Source organism: Erinaceus europaeus, chromosome 3, assembly GCF_950295315.1.
Source record: "Erinaceus europaeus chromosome 3, mEriEur2.1, whole genome shotgun sequence".
In the NCBI taxonomy this organism is placed as follows: Eukaryota; Metazoa; Chordata; class Mammalia; order Eulipotyphla; family Erinaceidae; genus Erinaceus; species Erinaceus europaeus.
In genome coordinates this window covers 155,153,890-155,172,534 of record NC_080164.1, presented here as the reverse complement: position 1 = coordinate 155,172,534, position 18,645 = coordinate 155,153,890, and the positions used below count along the sequence as shown (strand labels likewise).

At 38.6% G+C, this 18,645-nt stretch overlaps 1 protein-coding gene across 1 annotated transcript in view; it reads right to left on the bottom strand.

Annotated features, from left to right (window-relative positions):
• Nucleotides 1-18,645, bottom strand: part of RFC1 (replication factor C subunit 1) — an 85,975-nt gene that overhangs the window by 29,068 nt on the left and 38,262 nt on the right. The window contains exons 5-9 of the mRNA XM_060188169.1: nucleotides 15,266-15,498; nucleotides 13,982-14,059; nucleotides 8,919-8,996; nucleotides 5,022-5,109; nucleotides 2,417-2,703 (exon numbers count right to left, since the gene is read on the bottom strand). Of these exons, the coding sequence (XP_060044152.1) occupies nucleotides 2,417-2,703; nucleotides 5,022-5,109; nucleotides 8,919-8,996; nucleotides 13,982-14,059; nucleotides 15,266-15,498 (764 nt within the window). The remainder of the gene's footprint in view (nucleotides 1-2,416; nucleotides 2,704-5,021; nucleotides 5,110-8,918; nucleotides 8,997-13,981; nucleotides 14,060-15,265; nucleotides 15,499-18,645) is intronic.

Sequence of the window (18,645 nt, the reverse complement as noted above, 5' to 3'; positions counted from 1 at the left end):
ATGGTACTGGAACCCAATCTTACTTTTTTTTTTTCCTTTATTGGGGAATTAATGTTTTACATTCAACAGTAAATACAATAGTTTGTACATTCATAACATTCCCCAGTTTCCCATTTAACAATACAACCCCCACTATGTCATTTATCATCCTTCACGGACCTGTGTTCTCCCCACCCACCCACCCCAGAGTCTTTTACTTTGGTGCAATACGCCAATTCCATTTCAGGTTCTACTTGCGTTTTCTTTTCTGATCTTGTTTTTCAACTTCTGCCTGAGAGTGAGATCATCCCATATTCATCCCCAATCTTACTTTTTAACCAGTATCCTTAAATATTGATGTGTGTTCTTAACATCTGAGGAGCTTATTAAAAATAAAGTTATCCACTACCAGGGAAGTGGTTTAGACCTTGAATGTATTAAGCCCTGGGTCTGATCCCTAACTTCACATAAGTAAGAAAGCTCTAGTGTCTATCTCTCCCTCTCCTTTCTTAAAAAATTTTTAAGTATCTATTTATTTATTTATTCCCTTTTGTTGTCCTTGTTTCATTGTTGTAATTATTACTGATGTTGTTGTTGTATAGGACCGAGAGAAATGGAGAGAGGAGGGGGAGACAGTGATGGGGAGAGAAAGAGAGACATCTGCAGACCTGCTTCACCGCTTGTGAAGTAACTCCCCTGCAGGTGGGGAGCGGGAGCTTCAACCGGGATCCTTACACTAGTTCCTGAGCTTTTGCGCCACCTGCGCTTACCCTGCTGCACTACGGCCCAACTCCCCTCTCCCTCTCCTTTATGGTTAACCATAAAATAACCTTAATGTGTACCCATCTGTGAAACTGAATTTATTAAATTTTGCTTTATCCTTACCATGGCCTCACTTCTCTGGACTGAGATAGGAGCTAGGCTCCATCCTGGGTCCTAAGCATAAAAACACCGTGCACTATCCAGGTGAGTTATGCTGGTCTTATTAAATATTATAATGTAGGTTCCAATATGATCCTCTTATAATAAATGAAGAAGCAAAAGCAGAAGGAGGGCAAAGTAACTAGGCCAAGACAAAAAGTCTTATCTGGTGGTCTGGGAGGTGGCGCAGTGGATAAAGCATTGGGACTCTTAAGCATGGGACTCTTAAGGTCTTGAGTTCAATCCCCGGCAGCACATGCACATGTACCAGAGTGATATTTGGTTCTTTCTCCTCCTATCTTTCTCATGAATAAAAAAATGAAATATTAAAAAAAAATCTTATCTGCTGAGTGGCAGGAGTGTAATCTGAACCGGAAATGAAAGTGCATTTTTCAGAACTCCCACATTATACAGAAGACCTGAGTTCAGAACCGACCCTCCTACTTACTAGGTGGGTAATTGGAGGTTAATGTCTTTCAATCTGTTTCTTCCCCTTTAAAAGCTAAATAATAAAAATGAGTACCTCACAGCATTGTGAAGATCACAGGAGACAGTAGATGTATAAGCACAACATCTGAATAAATATTGTTCACACTTAATACTGATGAATGTAATTACACTAGTAAACTACATTCTATAGTAACTTTTGCTTTCTTTAAAAGATTTATTTTTTTTTTAAAAGCACACGGTGCACGGAAGGATCCTGGTTTGAGTCCCTGGCTCCCCACCTGCAGGGGAGTCACTTCACAGGCAGTGAAGCAGGTCTGCAGGTGTCTCTCTTTCTCTCCCTCTGTCTTCCCTTCCTCTCTCCATTTCTCTCTGTCCTATCCAACAACGATGACATTAATAACAACAACAATAATAAAAAACATGGGCAACAAAAGGGTAAATAAATAAATATATTAAATTTTTTTTAAAAAATTTATTTTCTGGGGGTCGGGCAGTAGAGCTGCAGGTTAAGCGCACATAGCACAAAGCGCAAGGACCAACATAGGGATTCCGGTTTGAACCCCCAGCTCCCCACCTGCAGGGGGGGGTAGTAAAGCAGGTAAAGCAGGTCTATAGGAGTCTATCTTTCTCTCCCCCTCGGTCTTCCCCTCCTCTCTCCATTTCTGTGTCTTGTCCAACAATAATAATAATAACCACAACAACGATTAAAAAAAAAAAAAAAAAACAATGGCAGCAAATGTGAAAAATGGTCTCCAGGAGCAGTGGATTCATGGTGTAGGTACTGAGCCCCAATAATAACCTGGAGGCAAAAAAAAAAAAAAAAAGATTTATTTTTCTGAGAGAGAAACCAGAATAGTGGAATATGTGGGATGTGATGCTAGGGACTGAACACAGGACCTCACACTGCCTGCTGAACCACATCCTGGGATGTTGCAATAACCTCTAAAAAGATTATATGCTAAAGTACAATGATGGTCTGAAAGGTTGGGAGTAAATTTGAAAACAATGGAACCCAGATTGCAGACTGACACATAACCCCAAAATAATACTTTTCAAAAATGTCTACCTCTTTTTTAGTTGGAGAACTTTTGGCTTTCTTAGGCGTTTTTGACTCTCCTTTTAACTCAGTAGTATCCTCTTTTCTTTTTGAGGACAAACATTCTGTTTCTTTACAGTCAGATTCTTCCTTTTTTTTCAAAAGGGCCAGTTTGGAACTAACTCTTAGAGAAGAGGGTTCTCCTACTTCATGAGTTAATGATTTGGACTGTGGCTGGGATGTTTTTTTACTTTCACATATAATCTTCTTCTTAGGACTACAGCTCTTTATTTCATCTGAAAATTGTTCTGCTTTAACTAGAAAGAAAGAAAGAATGAAAGAAAAGATTATTTAAAAAAATTAAACCCGTTATCAAGACCATTTTCTCAATTTTCAACTGATTTCATATCATATCACATTTACATTAAGATAATAGTTCAACTTATACAGTTCATTTATTTTTTCCAATTTTATCTCTTTATAGCCACTTCTAATAAAGAAATCTTGTAATAGTTCTAAACTTAAAATTCTTATTAATTAAAGTGATACAGTAAAGTACACCTAAGGACCTAAATTTTATTTCACAGGTAAATACCATTGATGTAAAATTTTCAGAAAGTGTACTGACTAGAACATCACATGACAACTCTGTACTTACAACATAGCCTAAGACCCCCAAGTTTTCAGTTCAAGACCAAAAGTACACAAACAAGCTTACTTAAAGGATTAAGATCATCTGTATTAACAGATGATTAGGTATCAAGATGACTAAAAAAGAACTCAAACAGACAAGCAGTAGGAAAATTTCATACAACATGGCTAAGCAGAAGTCCAACTTTGCAAGAGTAACTGTAAAAATAGAAAGTTGGGGGGCAGGTGGTGACACACCTGGTTAAGCACATACACTAGTGTGCAATAGCCCAGGTTCAAGCCCCTGGTGCTCACCTGCAGGGGGAAAGCTTCAGGAGTAATGAAGCAGAGCTGTAGGTGTCTCTCTGTCTCTCTCCCTCTCTATTTCTCCTCAATTTCTGTCTCTATCCAATAATAAATAAAATATTTAAAAATAAAATAAAATAGAAAGTTCAAGGTACCTAGTAATAGGCATGTAATAATGCCTATGTTGCCCAGAACTCAGAAAATCACAAATCAAGAACTGTAATACATTTGCACAATAATCACAGAGAAGGTGGGCATTCTGCTTCAGCTAATATTCACATAGCTTTTAAAATATCTGAGAAGGTAGGGGTAGATATTGGGAAATTGTGTGGATGTGGTTGAGCTTGGCAGGGCTCACAAAGCACCCTGCATTCCTGATACTATGGCCTATCTACATAATCATTGTTTTGCCTGAAAGATCCCCACCCATTCCATTCCTTTGATCTATCTTCTTTCTACCCTCAAGACCCTCCCTGCCTGCAGGGCATCACTAATCCTACCAGTTAAAACCCTCACAACAGTTGCTAAGGAAGTTTCTACCGTCCCAGTGCCCTTTTGACTTTCTCCACCCCTTTCCTAGCCATTTTGGTTTCCGACTTGCCACTTCCGGGTCTACTCTTTAAAAGCCTTGGCTCTCTGATCAATAAGTATAATGCATTGCCTCACGCCATGTGTTTGGTTCCTGAGTCATCTCCCTCATGTTGCTGAGTGAGTAGCAGCCCAGGCTGGCTCTGGTCACATTCTCTCCAACCCAGAGAGTATGCACCCGGGAAGAGGCACCCCCACGCTAGCCTGGCAGGTGGATAGCAAAATGTTTATGCAAAGAGACTTGTGTCTGAGGCTCCAAAAGTCCCAGGTTCTATCCCCATACTACCATAAGCCAGAGCTGAGCAGTGCTCTGGAAAAACAAACAGAACAAACAAATCTAAATAGGTCATACTTCAATGAGACAGCTGCTAATATAAGAAATCATTGAGGAGAACTTTGAAACAGATTATCACAAATTTTACTTATAAAGATAAATTATTTTAGGGTGTCAGGCAGTGGCACACCCAGCAGAACACACACATCACCATGCTCAAGGACCCAGGCACAAGTCCTAAGTCCACACATGCAGAGGGGAATGCTTCACAAGAGGTGAAACAGTGCTACAGGTGTCTCTCTCTTTCTCCCTCACACCCTTCTTTCTCTTTCTTTTATTTTATTTACTTACATTTTTCCCTTTTGTTGTCCTTGTTATTATTGTTGTTATTATTGTTGGATAGGACAGAGAGAAATTGAGAAGATAGGACGAGAAATTGAGAGAGATGGGAAATGCAGAGAGGGGGAGAGAAAGACACCTACATACCTGCTTCACCACCTGTGAAGTGACCCTCCCCCCTACACACACACACACACACACACACACACACACACACAGGAGGGGACCCCTATGCCAGTCCTTGCGCTTTCTACCATGTGCACTTAAACTGCTGCACCACTGCCTAGTTCCCTATATATTTATTTTTTTTAACCAGAGCACTGCTCAGATGTCTGGCTTATGGTGGTGTAGGGGATTGAACCTGGGGCTTTGGAGCCTCAAGAATGAGAATCTCCTTGGATAACCATTATGCTATCTACCCCCACCTCCCTCTACTTTCTCAACTTGTCACTATAAAAAGATGAAAAATATTTTAGCTTACTTTTATCTCAGTTTTACCTTTATGAGGAAGTTTTTGTTTTTCTGATCGACTTGTGTTGTCTTCAAAAGGTGAAAATGTTTCTCTCTCTTGTGGGTCCTTTCGATCCTAAAGAAATTTAATTTGAAGAGTATCAAATAGCAAGAAATTATCATTACAAAATATATTCTGAAAATCAATGTCAATTAATACGTAAAGTTTCATTTTCAAGATTAAGTCATTTCCAAAGCAGTAGGACAATACAAACATATCTTTATCCACAAAATTTCTGGAGCAAATAGAACATTCTTATTGTTATTTATAGATAAGATGATGACTGAAAGGGTATTTTAAAAACATATCAAAAAGTTTTTCACCCAACACATCCATCCAAAAAGATCTGTGTACACATATGTTCTTGGCAGCACAATTTGTAATAGCCAAAACCTGGAAGCAACCCAGGTGTCCAACAACAGATGAGTGTCTGAGCAATTTGTGGTATATATACACAATGGAATACTACTCAGCTGTAAAAAAATGGTGACTTCACCGTTTTTAGCCGATCTTGGATGGACCTTGAAAAATTCATGTTAAGTGAAATAAGTCAGAAACAGAAGGATGAATATGGGATGATCTCACTCTCAGGCAGAAGTTGAAAAAAAAATCAGAAAAAAAAAACCCACAAGTAGAACCTGAAGTGGAACTGGCGTATCGCACCAAAGTAAAAGACTCTAGGGTGGGGGTGGGTGGGTGGGGAGAACACAGGTCCATGAAGGATGATAAATGACATAGTGGGGGGTTGTATTGTTAAATGGGAAACTGGGGAATGTTATACATGTACAAACTATTGTATTTACTGTTGAATGTAAAACATTAATTCCCCAATAAAGAAATAAAAAAAGAAAAAAAAAGTTTTTCAAGTGGGGGAGAGCATAGTAATGAAAGACTCTGATGCCTGAGGCTCCCAAAGCCTAGATTCAATCTCCTGCATCACAAAAAGCCAGAGTTGAGCATTGCTCTAGTAGGAAAAATTATAATAAATAAGTATTATTCTATTTCTTTCCAACTTTAGAAAATCAAAACAAAAGTTTTACTTTTGCTGCTTATTGCAATTCTCAAATTATGGCAGTTGAATATTGAAATCTAAGTTAAAAGACAAAAATTAAAATGATCTAAAAGCTTAAAAGAAAAATAAGTACTTTCTAGGACCAGGTGGTAGTGCACTTGGTTAAGAGCACACACTACAGTATGAGGAGACCCAAGTTCAAGCCCCTAGTCCCCACCTGCAGGGGGAAAGCTTCATAAGTGCTAAAGTAGAGCTGCAGATGTCTCTGTCTCTCACCCTCTCAATCACCTTCTCCACTCAAAACTTCTCTGTGCCTCTATCCAATAATAATTTTTTTAATTCTTAAACCCCCCCCCAAAAAAAAAAAAGGTAAGTGCTTTCTCAAGAGAGATTGAAAAAAAAAAAAGTTATCTAGTCTCTCCATTAGTACCTGAAAAATTACATTTGACACAACCACAACTGGAGCTGGGGCATAGCTATTTTTTTTCCCAAAAAATAATGATAGTCTGAAAGGCTGAAAAGACAGGGCAGTAGCACATGAGATTTGTTTGGAAAATGCCCCAGGATCCTTCTCAGTATCAATAGCACAAGCTGAGCAGTGCTCTGGAAAAAAGCAAAAAACGGAGACCCCAAAAATCTTCATCTGTAACATTCCAGCCTTTAGGCTCATGACTAGTCAACAACTTGTTTGGCTCTGTATGTTAACTCTCTTTTCAACCACCAGGTTTGAGATGCTACCATGACACCAACCAGACTTCTCTGGGCAGACGACCCCACCAATGTGTCCTGGAGCTCTGCTTCCCCAGAGCCCTGCCCCACTAGGGAAAGAGAGAGGCAGGCTGGGAGTATGGATCGACCTGTCAACGCCCATGTTCAGCGAGGAAGCAATTATAGAAGCCAGACCTTCCAGCTTCTGTACCCTATAATATCCCTTGGTCCTTGGTCTCAGAGGGATAAAGAATAGGAAAGCTATTAAGGGAGGGGATGGGATATGGAGTTCTGGTGGTGGGAACTGTATGGAGCTGTACCCCCCTTATCCTATGGTTTTTGTCAGTGTTTCCTTTTTACTTTATTTTTATTTTTATATTTATTTTCCCTTTTGTTGCCCTTTTTTATTGTTGTTATTAATGTCGTCGTTGTTAGATAGGACAGAGAAAAATGGAGAGAGGAGAGGAAGACAGAGAGGGGGGACAAAAGAGAGACACCTGCAGACCTATTTTATCGCCTGTGAAGGGACTCCCCTGCAGGTGGAGAGCTGGGGGCTCGAACCAGGATCCTTACATCACCTGCACTTAACCCGCAGCAGTACCACCCAATTCCCAGGGTTCCCCTTTTATAAATAAGAAGAAAAAAGGAAAGGGAAAATTAAAACACTATGTGTGTATGTGCAAATTTCTCAACTATAACCTGAGTGCCTTTAGCTAGTTTAAGGCTTTGTTTGTTGGGGAGGGGGGGAAAGAGCAGAGAAAGACCAAAGCACTGCTCAGCTCTGTCTTCTATGGGATGCTGGGGGCTGAATCCAAGACCTCAGAGTCTCAGGCATGGAAGTCTTTCTGCATAACCATTATGCTGTCTCCCAGGCCAATGTAAGGTTTTTCAAGTAACAACATCCCTTCCACTATGTCTTATACCTGCCTACTATAAAATCTCTTAAGTGAGATAATGAAGTTGACATTCTTATCAACAGAATGTGGTTCAATAGATAAAAGGTTAATTTAGGGGACGGGTAGTGGCACACCTGGTTAAGCACTCAAATTAGAATGCAGAAGGATCTGGGTTCAAGCCCCTGGTCCCCGTCTGCCAGCGGGTAGTGAGAGCTTCATGAGTGGTGGAACAGACCTGCAGATGTTTCTTTTGTCTCTCTCCCTCTATTTCCCTATTCCTCTCAATTTCCCACTGTTTCTACCCAGTAAACAATCAATAACACAAAAGATAATAAAAATAATCTTTCTTAGATATTAGGTTAATATTTGGAGATCAAATGCAAAAAAAAAAACGTGATGTTTTTAAATATGCTCAAATATTACTTGGGACTAAGTTTAATACAAACATTAAAATTAGTTAATTAAAAATACCAAATAATATACATCACAAAATGACAACAATTACTATTAAAGACACTAAATTGTTTCACAGGAATCTTCATAAGCGTCATTTCAGAGCAAGGACAAAAATCCTCTATGATAGAGTAAGAAAAAAAAATCATAATTCATCTGTGGCCCACGAGGTGGTGCAGTGGATAAAGCACTAGACTCTCAAGCATGTGGTCCCAAGTTCAATTCCCGGCAGCACATGTACCAGCGATATAAGGCTCTTTCTCTCTCTTCTCCTATCTTTCTCATGAATAAATAAATCTTAAAAAAAAAATTAGTAATTCATCATTGCGTAAAATATGATCTGTGTGGTTCTGTTAACCTTTTAAGAAATTTCTCAAGGCTTTCCCACAAAACTTTTTTTTTTTTAACAGAAGAATGCTCAGATCTGCGTTGGGTATTGAACCTGCGATGTCCAGTCTCAGGTATGTCTGGTCTACAAATGACAGTATCTCCCCAGCTCCCTCACTCCCTTTATATATATATTTTTTGTTTGTTTGTTTGTTTGTTTATAAGACAGACAGGAGGAGAGAGAAAGAACCAGACATCACTCTGGCACATGTGCTGCTGGGGATCAAACTCGGGACCTCATGCTTGAGAGTCCAAAGTTTTATCACTGCGCCACCTCTCAGACCACCCTTTTAAAAAAAAATTTAAAAATCTAATATTATTTCCAAAAGAATTGTTCAAAGTTATATCTTTGTCGCCTAGAATGCATAGATACGGACGAGAACAAGCAGTTGTTTGTTCAGAGTGTGAACATACGGGGAAAACGCTACCTTTTTGATCCTGGGTTCCTCATCCAACATGGCTAACGTCCTGGCAAACTCTTCATCTTCATGCAGTTGTCTCTCCAGCTGTAAAAATGTGTCAGCATAGTTGAACTGCTTTGTTCTTTTTGCAATTCGAGTTATTTTTTAATGTTTGATTTGTTTTTTCTTTTATAGGACAGAGAGAAACTGAGAGAAGGGAAGATAGTGAAGGCGAGAAGAAGACATCTGCAGCACTGCTTCATTACTTGTGAAGCTCTCCCACTGCAGGTGGGGGGCTGGGGGGGGTGAACCTGGGTCCTTGTGCTGAGTAATGTGTGCACTCAACCAGGGGCACCACTGCCAGGACCCTTATGTTTATTATACTTAAAAAAATTTAGAGTGGCCAGGCAGTGATGCACTTGGTTAGGCGCACACATTACAGTGCGCAAGGACCCGGGTCCAAGCCCCTGGTCCCCACCTGCAGGGGAAAAGCTTCATGAGTGGTGAGGCAGGGCTATAGGTGTCTCTCTCTCTCTCTCTCTCTTTCCCTTTCTATCTTCCCCTCTTGTCTCAATTTCTGTCTCTATCCAATAACAAGTAAATAAATATTTTTAAAAATTAGAAAAACATTTTCTAGAAAATAACTTTTTCTACTTAACAATAGTCAAGGTTTATTTTAGTAAGTCAAATCAGACTTCACAAAATATGCTAGTTTTGCAGTCATGATTGCTATATGGGGCATAATTTGTCATGTTTCTTATAATGTTTGAAGTTCTTACAGACCTTTTATTTCTATTAATGTTAAACTCGAAGAGCTTCTTTTTAAAATATTTATTTATTTACCCTTTTTTATTGTTGTAGTTTTAAAAATCTTTTTTATTATTATTAGACAGAGACAGCCAGAAATTGAGAGGGAAGGGGGTGATAGAGACACCTACAACACTGCTTCACCACTCGTGAAGCTTCTCCCCTGCAGATGGGGACCGGGGGCTTGAACCCGGGTCCTTGTGCACTATAACACGAGGGCTTAACCAGGTGCACCACCACCTAACCCTTATTGTTGTAGTTATTGTTGTTATTGATGCCGTTGTTGTATAGGACAGAGAGAAATGGAGAGAGGAGGGGGAGACAGAGAGGAGGAGAGAAAGATAGACACCTGCAGACCTGCTTCACCGCCTGTGAAGCGACTCCCCTGCAGGTGGGGAGCTGGGGGTTCGAACCGGGATCCTTATGCCGGTCCTTGCGCTTTGCGCCACCTGCGCTTAACCCGCTGTGCCACCGCCCGACTCCCCTGAAAGAGTTCTTAAAAGAATTGCACTGTAAGGGGCCAGGCTGCCTGAGTGGTGCACTTGGTTAAGCACACACATTAAACTACACAAGCGCCCAGGTTCAGGTCCCTTTTCTTTCTTTTTTTTTTTTTTAAAGATTTTATTTATTTATGAGAAAGACAGGAGGAGAGTGAAAGAACCAGACATCACTCTGGCACATGTGCTACCGGGGATCGAACTCAGGACCTCATGCTTGAGAGTCCAAAGCTTTATCACTGCGCCACCTCCCGGACCACCAGGTCCCTTTTCTTTTTACTTTCTTTTTATCTTTTTTATATTTATTTTCCCTTTTGTTGCCCTTGTTTTTTTGTTTTGTTTTGTTGTTGTTGTTATTGATGTCGTCGTTCAGCAAAATTGGAGCTCTTCCAGAATAGGATATAAAGGAGTAGAACATATTTCTCATTATAAATGAAATTGTTTTCAGAGGGGGAGACAACATGATTATTATGCAAAAAGACTTTCAAGCCTGAATCTCTGAAGTCATTCAATCCCCAGAACCACTATAAACCAGAATTCAACAGTGCTCTGGGGAAAAATAGTTTTATGTCTCCTGATAAAATAACTTTCCTTTATTGTTCAAACAAAGAAAAGGAATCCAAGATTCAACCAGCCCAAAAGAAATGTGAGAAAACTGGCTTAAGTCTGCTAAGTCTCTTCGTTCTTATAAATGAACTAACTCAAACTACAGAGCACTATAAGCAAATCAGATTCACCATATTTTCTCTTTGGTTTAATATTCCTTTGCCACAACAGAACTACATCTAATTGCTAAAAACAATGTGAATATTTTCATCAAGAAAGATCCTTCAACATTAACAATTATTAATATATGTCCACCCATCAAAGCAACACTGAAATATACAAATCAAACATTAACAAGTGCAAAAGGAGACAATGACAGCCACATAACAGCAAGCTGTAGAGTTTAACACCCTCCATAAGCAATGAACAGATAGATCAGCCATCCAGAAAACCACTAAGTAACCAATGGTCTAAAGTAACAAATTAGATGAAGTAAACTTAATATATATTTATAAAGCATTCTAACCCAAACACCTTCTAGATAACATTCTTTTCCACAGAGTATTTTCCTTCTAGTTTCAAAAGTCACACCTATGAGAACAAGTATTAGCCAAAAGAAAATAAACTGTTTCCTGCAAAGTCGAGAACATCTATATGCTTGGGGGTGGGGGAGTAGGAACTGTGCGACCATTATGTAAAGCAGTATGAAAAGAACGGAGAGGGGGAGAAAAGGGGGGAGGGGGCTCAGAAGAAAGGCAGTAGGGAAAGTCATCAAAAAATTAAAAACAGAAATTTCACAGGACCCTACTTCTGGATATTTACCCCCAAAATACAAAAAAACAATATATACACCATAATCTTTATTGCAACATTATTTACAATTATCAAGAACTAGAAACAACATAAGCGTCTGCCTGTCATTTAACAAATGGATAAATATGGTGTGATACAGATTACACATACTTCTCAGAAAAAAACACTCCTCATTGAAAGATTTTCTTCATCTGAAATGCATGAAACATCAAACTTTCCGTATTTTCATACTCCACTAGCTACTCTTCGTTACATCTCCTTTGCTGGATCAACCTCTTCGTCCCGACCTTTAAATGTTTATAGTGCCTCAGCCTCAGGTCTGTGGCAGTTTTCTTTCCTGTTTATATTCTCCATCCAAAATCTCATCCAGATACTCTGGACTTAAATACATTTAAACCCTATTCACTCCAAACACCTTGGACTTCTCTGAGAGACTATAGTCACTCACTCCCCATCTCCATTTTGAAGTCCATTAGATACCTGAAACTTGGCACATAAAAAACAATAAACAATTCTTGATTTTTCTGTTCAGTGCCCTAGGCTCAATAAATACTACTGGCATTTAACCAGTTACTCAAACTTAGGGGGCAGGGGGTGTAGGCCCTTCTCCTTCCTTCAGACCTTACATCCTGTCAGCAAATAACTTACAGGTTGTACCTTCAAAACACACAGATTATGACCACATCTCACTACCTCTCTCATTACCACTCTGTTGCTAGTCATTATTTTCTCTCAACAATCAACAGTCTCCAAAATGATCTGGTTTTGCTTTTGTCCTACCATGGCTTACTAGCTTCATGGTACCAGTCTTACTTTTAAAATCCATCAAGTCATGTTACTGCTCAAGTTAATATTCTTTTTTTATTTTATTTTATTTATTCTCTTTTGTTGCCCTTGTTGTTTTTATTGTTGTAGTTATTATTGTTGTTGTCGTTGTTGGATAGAACAGAGAGAAATGGAGAGAGGAGGGGAAGACAGAGAGGAGGAGAGAAAGATAGACACCTGCAGACCTGCTTCACCGCTTGTGAAGTGACTACCCTGCAGGTGGGGAGCCGGGGTTCGAACCGGGATCCTTATGCTGGTCCTTGTGCTTTGCGCCACCTGCGCTTAACCCACTGCGCTACAGCCCGACTCCCTCAAGTTAATATTCTAATGGCTTTCTATTTCACTAAAATTCAAAGTCCTTACCATCCAAAAGTCTTTTTGGTAGATTCCAGAAATATATCATCACTATCATAACTTACAGGTCTTGGTGATGGTGATTTCTCCAAATCTATCAAAGTCAAAATGCTCCTATGTAAGATGTTTGCACTTACTATTCTGTTTCTGAAACCCAAAGCTCACTATTACCAGTTCACTTCATATGCCCAATGGCACTTTCTCAGAGGCCAAGTCAATACTATTTTATTGATACCACAGTAGTAGCAAATAGGATTTGCATGCAAAATATCCCATGCTCAATCTCTAGCACACCAGTAGCCAGAGCTGAGCAGTACTCTAATTTAAAAGGTAGGGAAAAAGGAAAAAAAAAAAAAAAAAAACTTTTGCACAGAACTCATAATCCCACTGATCACTCCAAAACAATCTGTATCTTTACTAATACCTACAGTGACCTCACACTGCTTATGGAAAGCAGCTCTTGACTCCTAGAACTGTGCCTCCAGCTCAGTAAGTGCTCAGTAACTACTTGCTGGATAAATAAATACGTTTACCACTCTGAACTGGAGACCAAGTTAGGAACCACCAGCATATACGTAATTAAAGTCACAAAAGTGAATAGGAATGCCCATATTTAGAGAATATTATTGAATTAATTTATTTTACATAGTAAAGTAGGTTTGTAATAGCTATCTTTACCACAAATCTAGCAATATATCTTTAATTATCCTCTGCTTTCATTTATCTTTTATATACATTTGGGTTTTCACATATTAGATTTTTTTAAAATATTTATTCATTTCCTTTTGTTGTCCTTGTGTTTTTTTTAACATTTATTTTATTTATTTACTCCTTTTTGTTGCCCTTGTTGTTTTATTGTTGTAGTTATTATTATTGTCATTGTTGTTGGATAGGACAGAGAGAAATGGAGAGAGGAGGGGGAAGACAGAGAGGGGGAGAGAAAGGTAGACACCTGCAGATCTGCTTCACTGCCTGTGAAGCAACTCCCCTGCAGGTGGGGAGCCGGGCCTCGAACTGGGATCCTTATGCCGGTCCTTGCGCTTTGCGCCACCTGCGCTTAACCCGCTGCACTACAGCCCGACTCTCCACATATTAGATTTTTAACTTACTTTACAATGTAACTCTTACAAAATGAGCCTCAATCCAAAATGAGACTAGACTAGAACAATCTTGACTGTCTGGGTGCAGCAGTGCAGCAGGAAGTCCCAACCTCTAGCTGCTAATGGTGCCTATACAGAATGCCAATACCTCTGCATCTTCATCAAGCTGCAACTGTCTGGCAATGGCTTCATCATTTAGTCTGGAATCGTCTGCTTTTTGTGAAGGCTGCATTGCAAAGAAAATTAAACAAAATTAGCATGAACAATCTGAAGATAGGGTAGCTTCTCTTGAGTGTAACTAATGAGATACACCAACAAAAGTTGAGTCTATCGGCAGAGGAGCTGTCTCCCTCCACACACCACTCATAAAACCATGGCATGTCTTCCTGACAACATCCAATTTCCTAAAAAGCATAAATCCTACAAAATAGATGGTTTGTGTTTAATTCTAGTGAACTGTTCAAGAGAGGTGGAGAGGGGGACTAAAAACAAAAACCTATAGATTAATGTCTTGTCTAGTAAAGAAATTATATCATTGGTAAAAACCAGTAAATGAGAATACTTACATTGTCCTGTGCAGACACTAATAAAATCAACAAACATATACCCTTTCACTTAATTATTCTTTATTTCTGTTTCCTAAATACCAAGAAAAGGAGAAATCCAACCTCAGTCAAAAACACAGTAAGGGCCGGGTGGTGGCGCACCTGGTTGAGTGCACATAGTTACAATGTGCAAGGACCCAGGTTCGAGCCCCTGGTCCCCAACTACAAGGAGAAAGCTTCACAAGTGGTGAAGCAGTGCTGCAGGTGTCTCTATGTTGTCTCCTCTCTCTATCTCCCCCTTCCTCTCAATTTCTGGCTATCTCTACCAAATAAATAAAGATTTAAAAAGAAAAAAGTACAAGAAAGGTTGGCTCTGTTTATAAATCATGGATTTATCACCTCATTTCAGAACAGATCAAATGTCAAATTTCATCTGACTGATGTAAATATTAAAATGAGTCTGCATTCAAGTTCTAAGAAAAGTTTTTCCTTATAAATGACCTTTTTCCACTTACAAGTACAAAAAAGATTAAATGTGTAATATTCTAACTTCCTTATCCTCTAAAATGAAGGTAAATATTCTTTATTAACAATCACAGCATACTTACTTTCAGCAATACAATGTGTTGACCTACTTGTTTTTTGTTTTGTTTTGTTTTTAGAGAGAAACAGAGAAGCAGAGAGAAAGTGAAAGAGACCACAGTGCCAAAGCTTCCTTCAGTGTGGTGGGCATAGCTCAAACCTGTGTTGCCCACATGGCAAAGCAGCACACTATCCAAGTGAGCTGTTTTGCCAGCGCTGTTTTGACCTAGTTGCAACACCTTTTATTTGTAACAGTAAGTGGGTGTAAAAAATGGAACATTCTTACTGGCATATGTAACACTTACCTCTTTTCTTTTGCTTGCCACCATCTTCTTATTTGATCTTTGGACGCTTCCAGTTCCAAAATAGTCAAGCACTGATGTGGGGGTAAGTTTTAATGGTGATAAAGGTTTGTTCTTGATCTTAGTATTTTCTTCATTCTTTTTCACATTTGATACTCCAAGGTAACTATTTGCAGATACTCCATTCTCCTTTGCTTTAGAGACTGTTTTCTTGCAGACAAAGTCATCTTCTTCATCTTAAATAGAATAAAATCAAATATTACTTCTAATTACATAAAGCAGACACTTTCATTAACCTTATAAAAGCTATACAAGTTGTAGGATCCTAATAATTGTTTTCCTTTCTGACTTTTAAATTACCAATGCCAGGTCTAAAATGCACAATTTCCCCCAGTTACTACCCAGAGTATATAAACATATTTATTTGCTCATGTATTCAATCACTATTTACTGAGGATCCATTATGTGCTGGGTACTAAGGATACAGCAATGAATAAAAAGACAAAATCCTAGTTCTTGTGCACTTCCAGTACAGATAGACAAGTAAAATACACTGCCAAATTATTCTATGAATAAGAAAAAGTAAAGGGGCCGGGTAGTGGCACACCTGGTTGAGTGCACATGTTACAGTGTGCAAGGACCCGGGTTCAAGCCCCCAGTCCCCACCTGCAAAGGGAAAGCTTTGCAAGTGGTAAAGCAGGGCTGCAGGTGTCTATCTGTCTCTCTCCCTTCCCACCATCCCTTCCCTCTCAACTTCTGGCTGTCTCTATCCAATAAATAATTTTTTTTAAATCTGTCTAAAAAAAAAAGTAAAAAGAAGAATAATTTAAAAATAGTGAAAGGTGCCCTTTCAGATAGATTAAAAAGGATAAAAATCTGAAAGGAAGATATAACAGGAAACAATGTTTAAGCAGTAGAAAAAGACTGTGCTGGGAGGTCATTGTGACTGCAACACAACAAAGGCTATAGATACATCACAAAAGTTAAGGTGAAGGAAGCACAGGCCAAATCCTGTAGAACTTTCTAGACTATGGTAAGAATTTGATTTTATTATAATGTGGGAACCCGTTGGAGAATTTTTAGCAGAGTACTAAGTGACCCAATTGAAGTCACAGCCTTTGTTAAAAGCAAACATATTCATATTGAGGTATTCCTTATAAAATGTACTCATGTGACAACTGTCTTTTAAATCATTAAAGTGAATTTAAGTATAAAGGACTTCATAGAAACGAATATGGAAAAATAAACATGGTATACTGTAAAGTCACAGTTTTATTTGAAAGCATGCTATCATCTTGCCTTGACAAAAGCAGACATAAAGAAAGCAGCAGTTTAAAAGTCCAATACTGAGGTGTCTAAAGTAGACAAAAATCATATTCATACACACACACACACACACACACACTGTGTGTGTGTGTGTGTGTGTGTGTGTGTGTCAAAACATTATGGAGAAAGAAAACAAAAGAAATCAAGAATAAGTGATGCAATTGGATGACTGCAGAAGACTCAATTAACAGGCTTTGCTGTGACCATCTTCATATAAATATTTTACAATTCTACATAGGGTGGAGGCAAAAAAAAGCAATTCAAATGAAGTTATTGTTTTACTTTTTTTTTTTTTTTTTTTTTTAACACTCTTGCTTTGCTAATGAGGCTAAATTTGTTTCTGCCTCATCTGGAAGCCAAAGGCAAGTTGTGTTCTCTTTTCCCCAGCAACTTATAATAAAACAGTGATAAACAAATCTAAGTCAAATTTCTGCGAGTTAGTCGAAAATCATGGGCAATTTAACCTTCAGAATTTCCTTTCAGGATATCTATGTCCTCATAAAAAAAACACCATTAATTTTTATTTATGTACAATATAGCCTCAAACGTGGTAACAGTCATCAAATAAACTAACATTATCCCACATACAGCAGAGGAATTGCCTGAAAGAAAAGACTGCTTTGTCACATTGAATTAGACATGTTCATTTATTTAGAAAGATAACAAATGAAAGAGGGAAAAACAATGTGCAGGTGTATATAAAAATATGCTTATATTTATATGCCAAGAAGGAAAAAAAAACTCAATTCTGTAGTTCATACTACTGAGAGTTTGGGATTCCCAGTTTGTTTTCTTCAGTGTGAAACATGCACAGACGAAAATGAATGGAAATCACAGTAGAGAGATCTAGTTAAGAGATTTACAGTAATGGATTTAGCAATGTGTCAAAAACTTAAGCAAGAAATAACCCTGGAGGCACACACACACACACACAAAAAAAAAAAACTAACAAGAATTTGTTTAGTGCCTTTCCCTACAAAGTTTACTTTTAACAATTCCTTTGAGGCAAAAATTCAAACTTTTAAAAAATTTATTTTAACAGGTTAATAGGAGTATAGATTAACATCGTTCACACCACCAAAGATCTGTGTCCCTATGCCCACCCCTACAAACGAGGTTAAAAATCTACCCCTACACCCCTCCCAGAGTCTTCTACTTTCATGCAATACTCCAAATCCAGCCCAAGTTCTGCTTTGTGTTTCTTTCTCAACTTCTTTTTTTGTGTTCTTTCTCAACTTCTATTTATGAGTGGGATTATCCCATACTCATTTGTTTCTTTTTGGCTTATCTCACTTAACATAATTCCTTCAAGCTCCATCCAAGATGGGTCCAAGAAGGTGGATTATTCATTATTAAAAGCTGAGCAGTATTCCAATGTGTATTTATTTTTTTAATTATTTATTGGGGAATTAACTTTTTACATTTGACAGTAAATACAATAGTTTGGACGTGCATAACATTTCCCAGTTTTCCATATAACAATGCAACCCCCACTAGGTCTTCTGTCATCCTTTTTGGACCTGTATTCTCTCCACCCCCCACCCCAGAATCTTTTACTTTGGTGCAATATACCCCAATGTGTATTTATATGCCACAATTTTCTCAACCACTCATCTATTGTTAAACACCTGGGTTGATTACAGGTTTTGGCTATTATCAAACTTTTCTTATAGCTTCAGAAATAGAAGAAGATTTAAATGTGCTAAATCTTCAATATTTTTTCAATTAAGTGGGAAGAGGAAAAAAAAAAAGTACTATCCTCTGCTCTTCAGTGAGGTGAAGGTGACATTCTACACTCTTCAATCTAATTAAGACTAGTCATCATAAACCAAGAATCTAGAAATATGGTTACCAACAAATCCTCTTAAAATGAAGTCAATTCTGGGAGTATGGACTGACCAGTCAACGTCCATGTTCAGCGGGGAAGCAATTACAGAAGCCAGACCTTCCACCTTCTGCAACCCACAGCGACCCTGGGTCCATGCTCCCAGAGGGATAGAGAATGGGAAGGCTATCAGGGGAGGGGGTGGGATATGGAGATTGGGTGGTGGGAATTG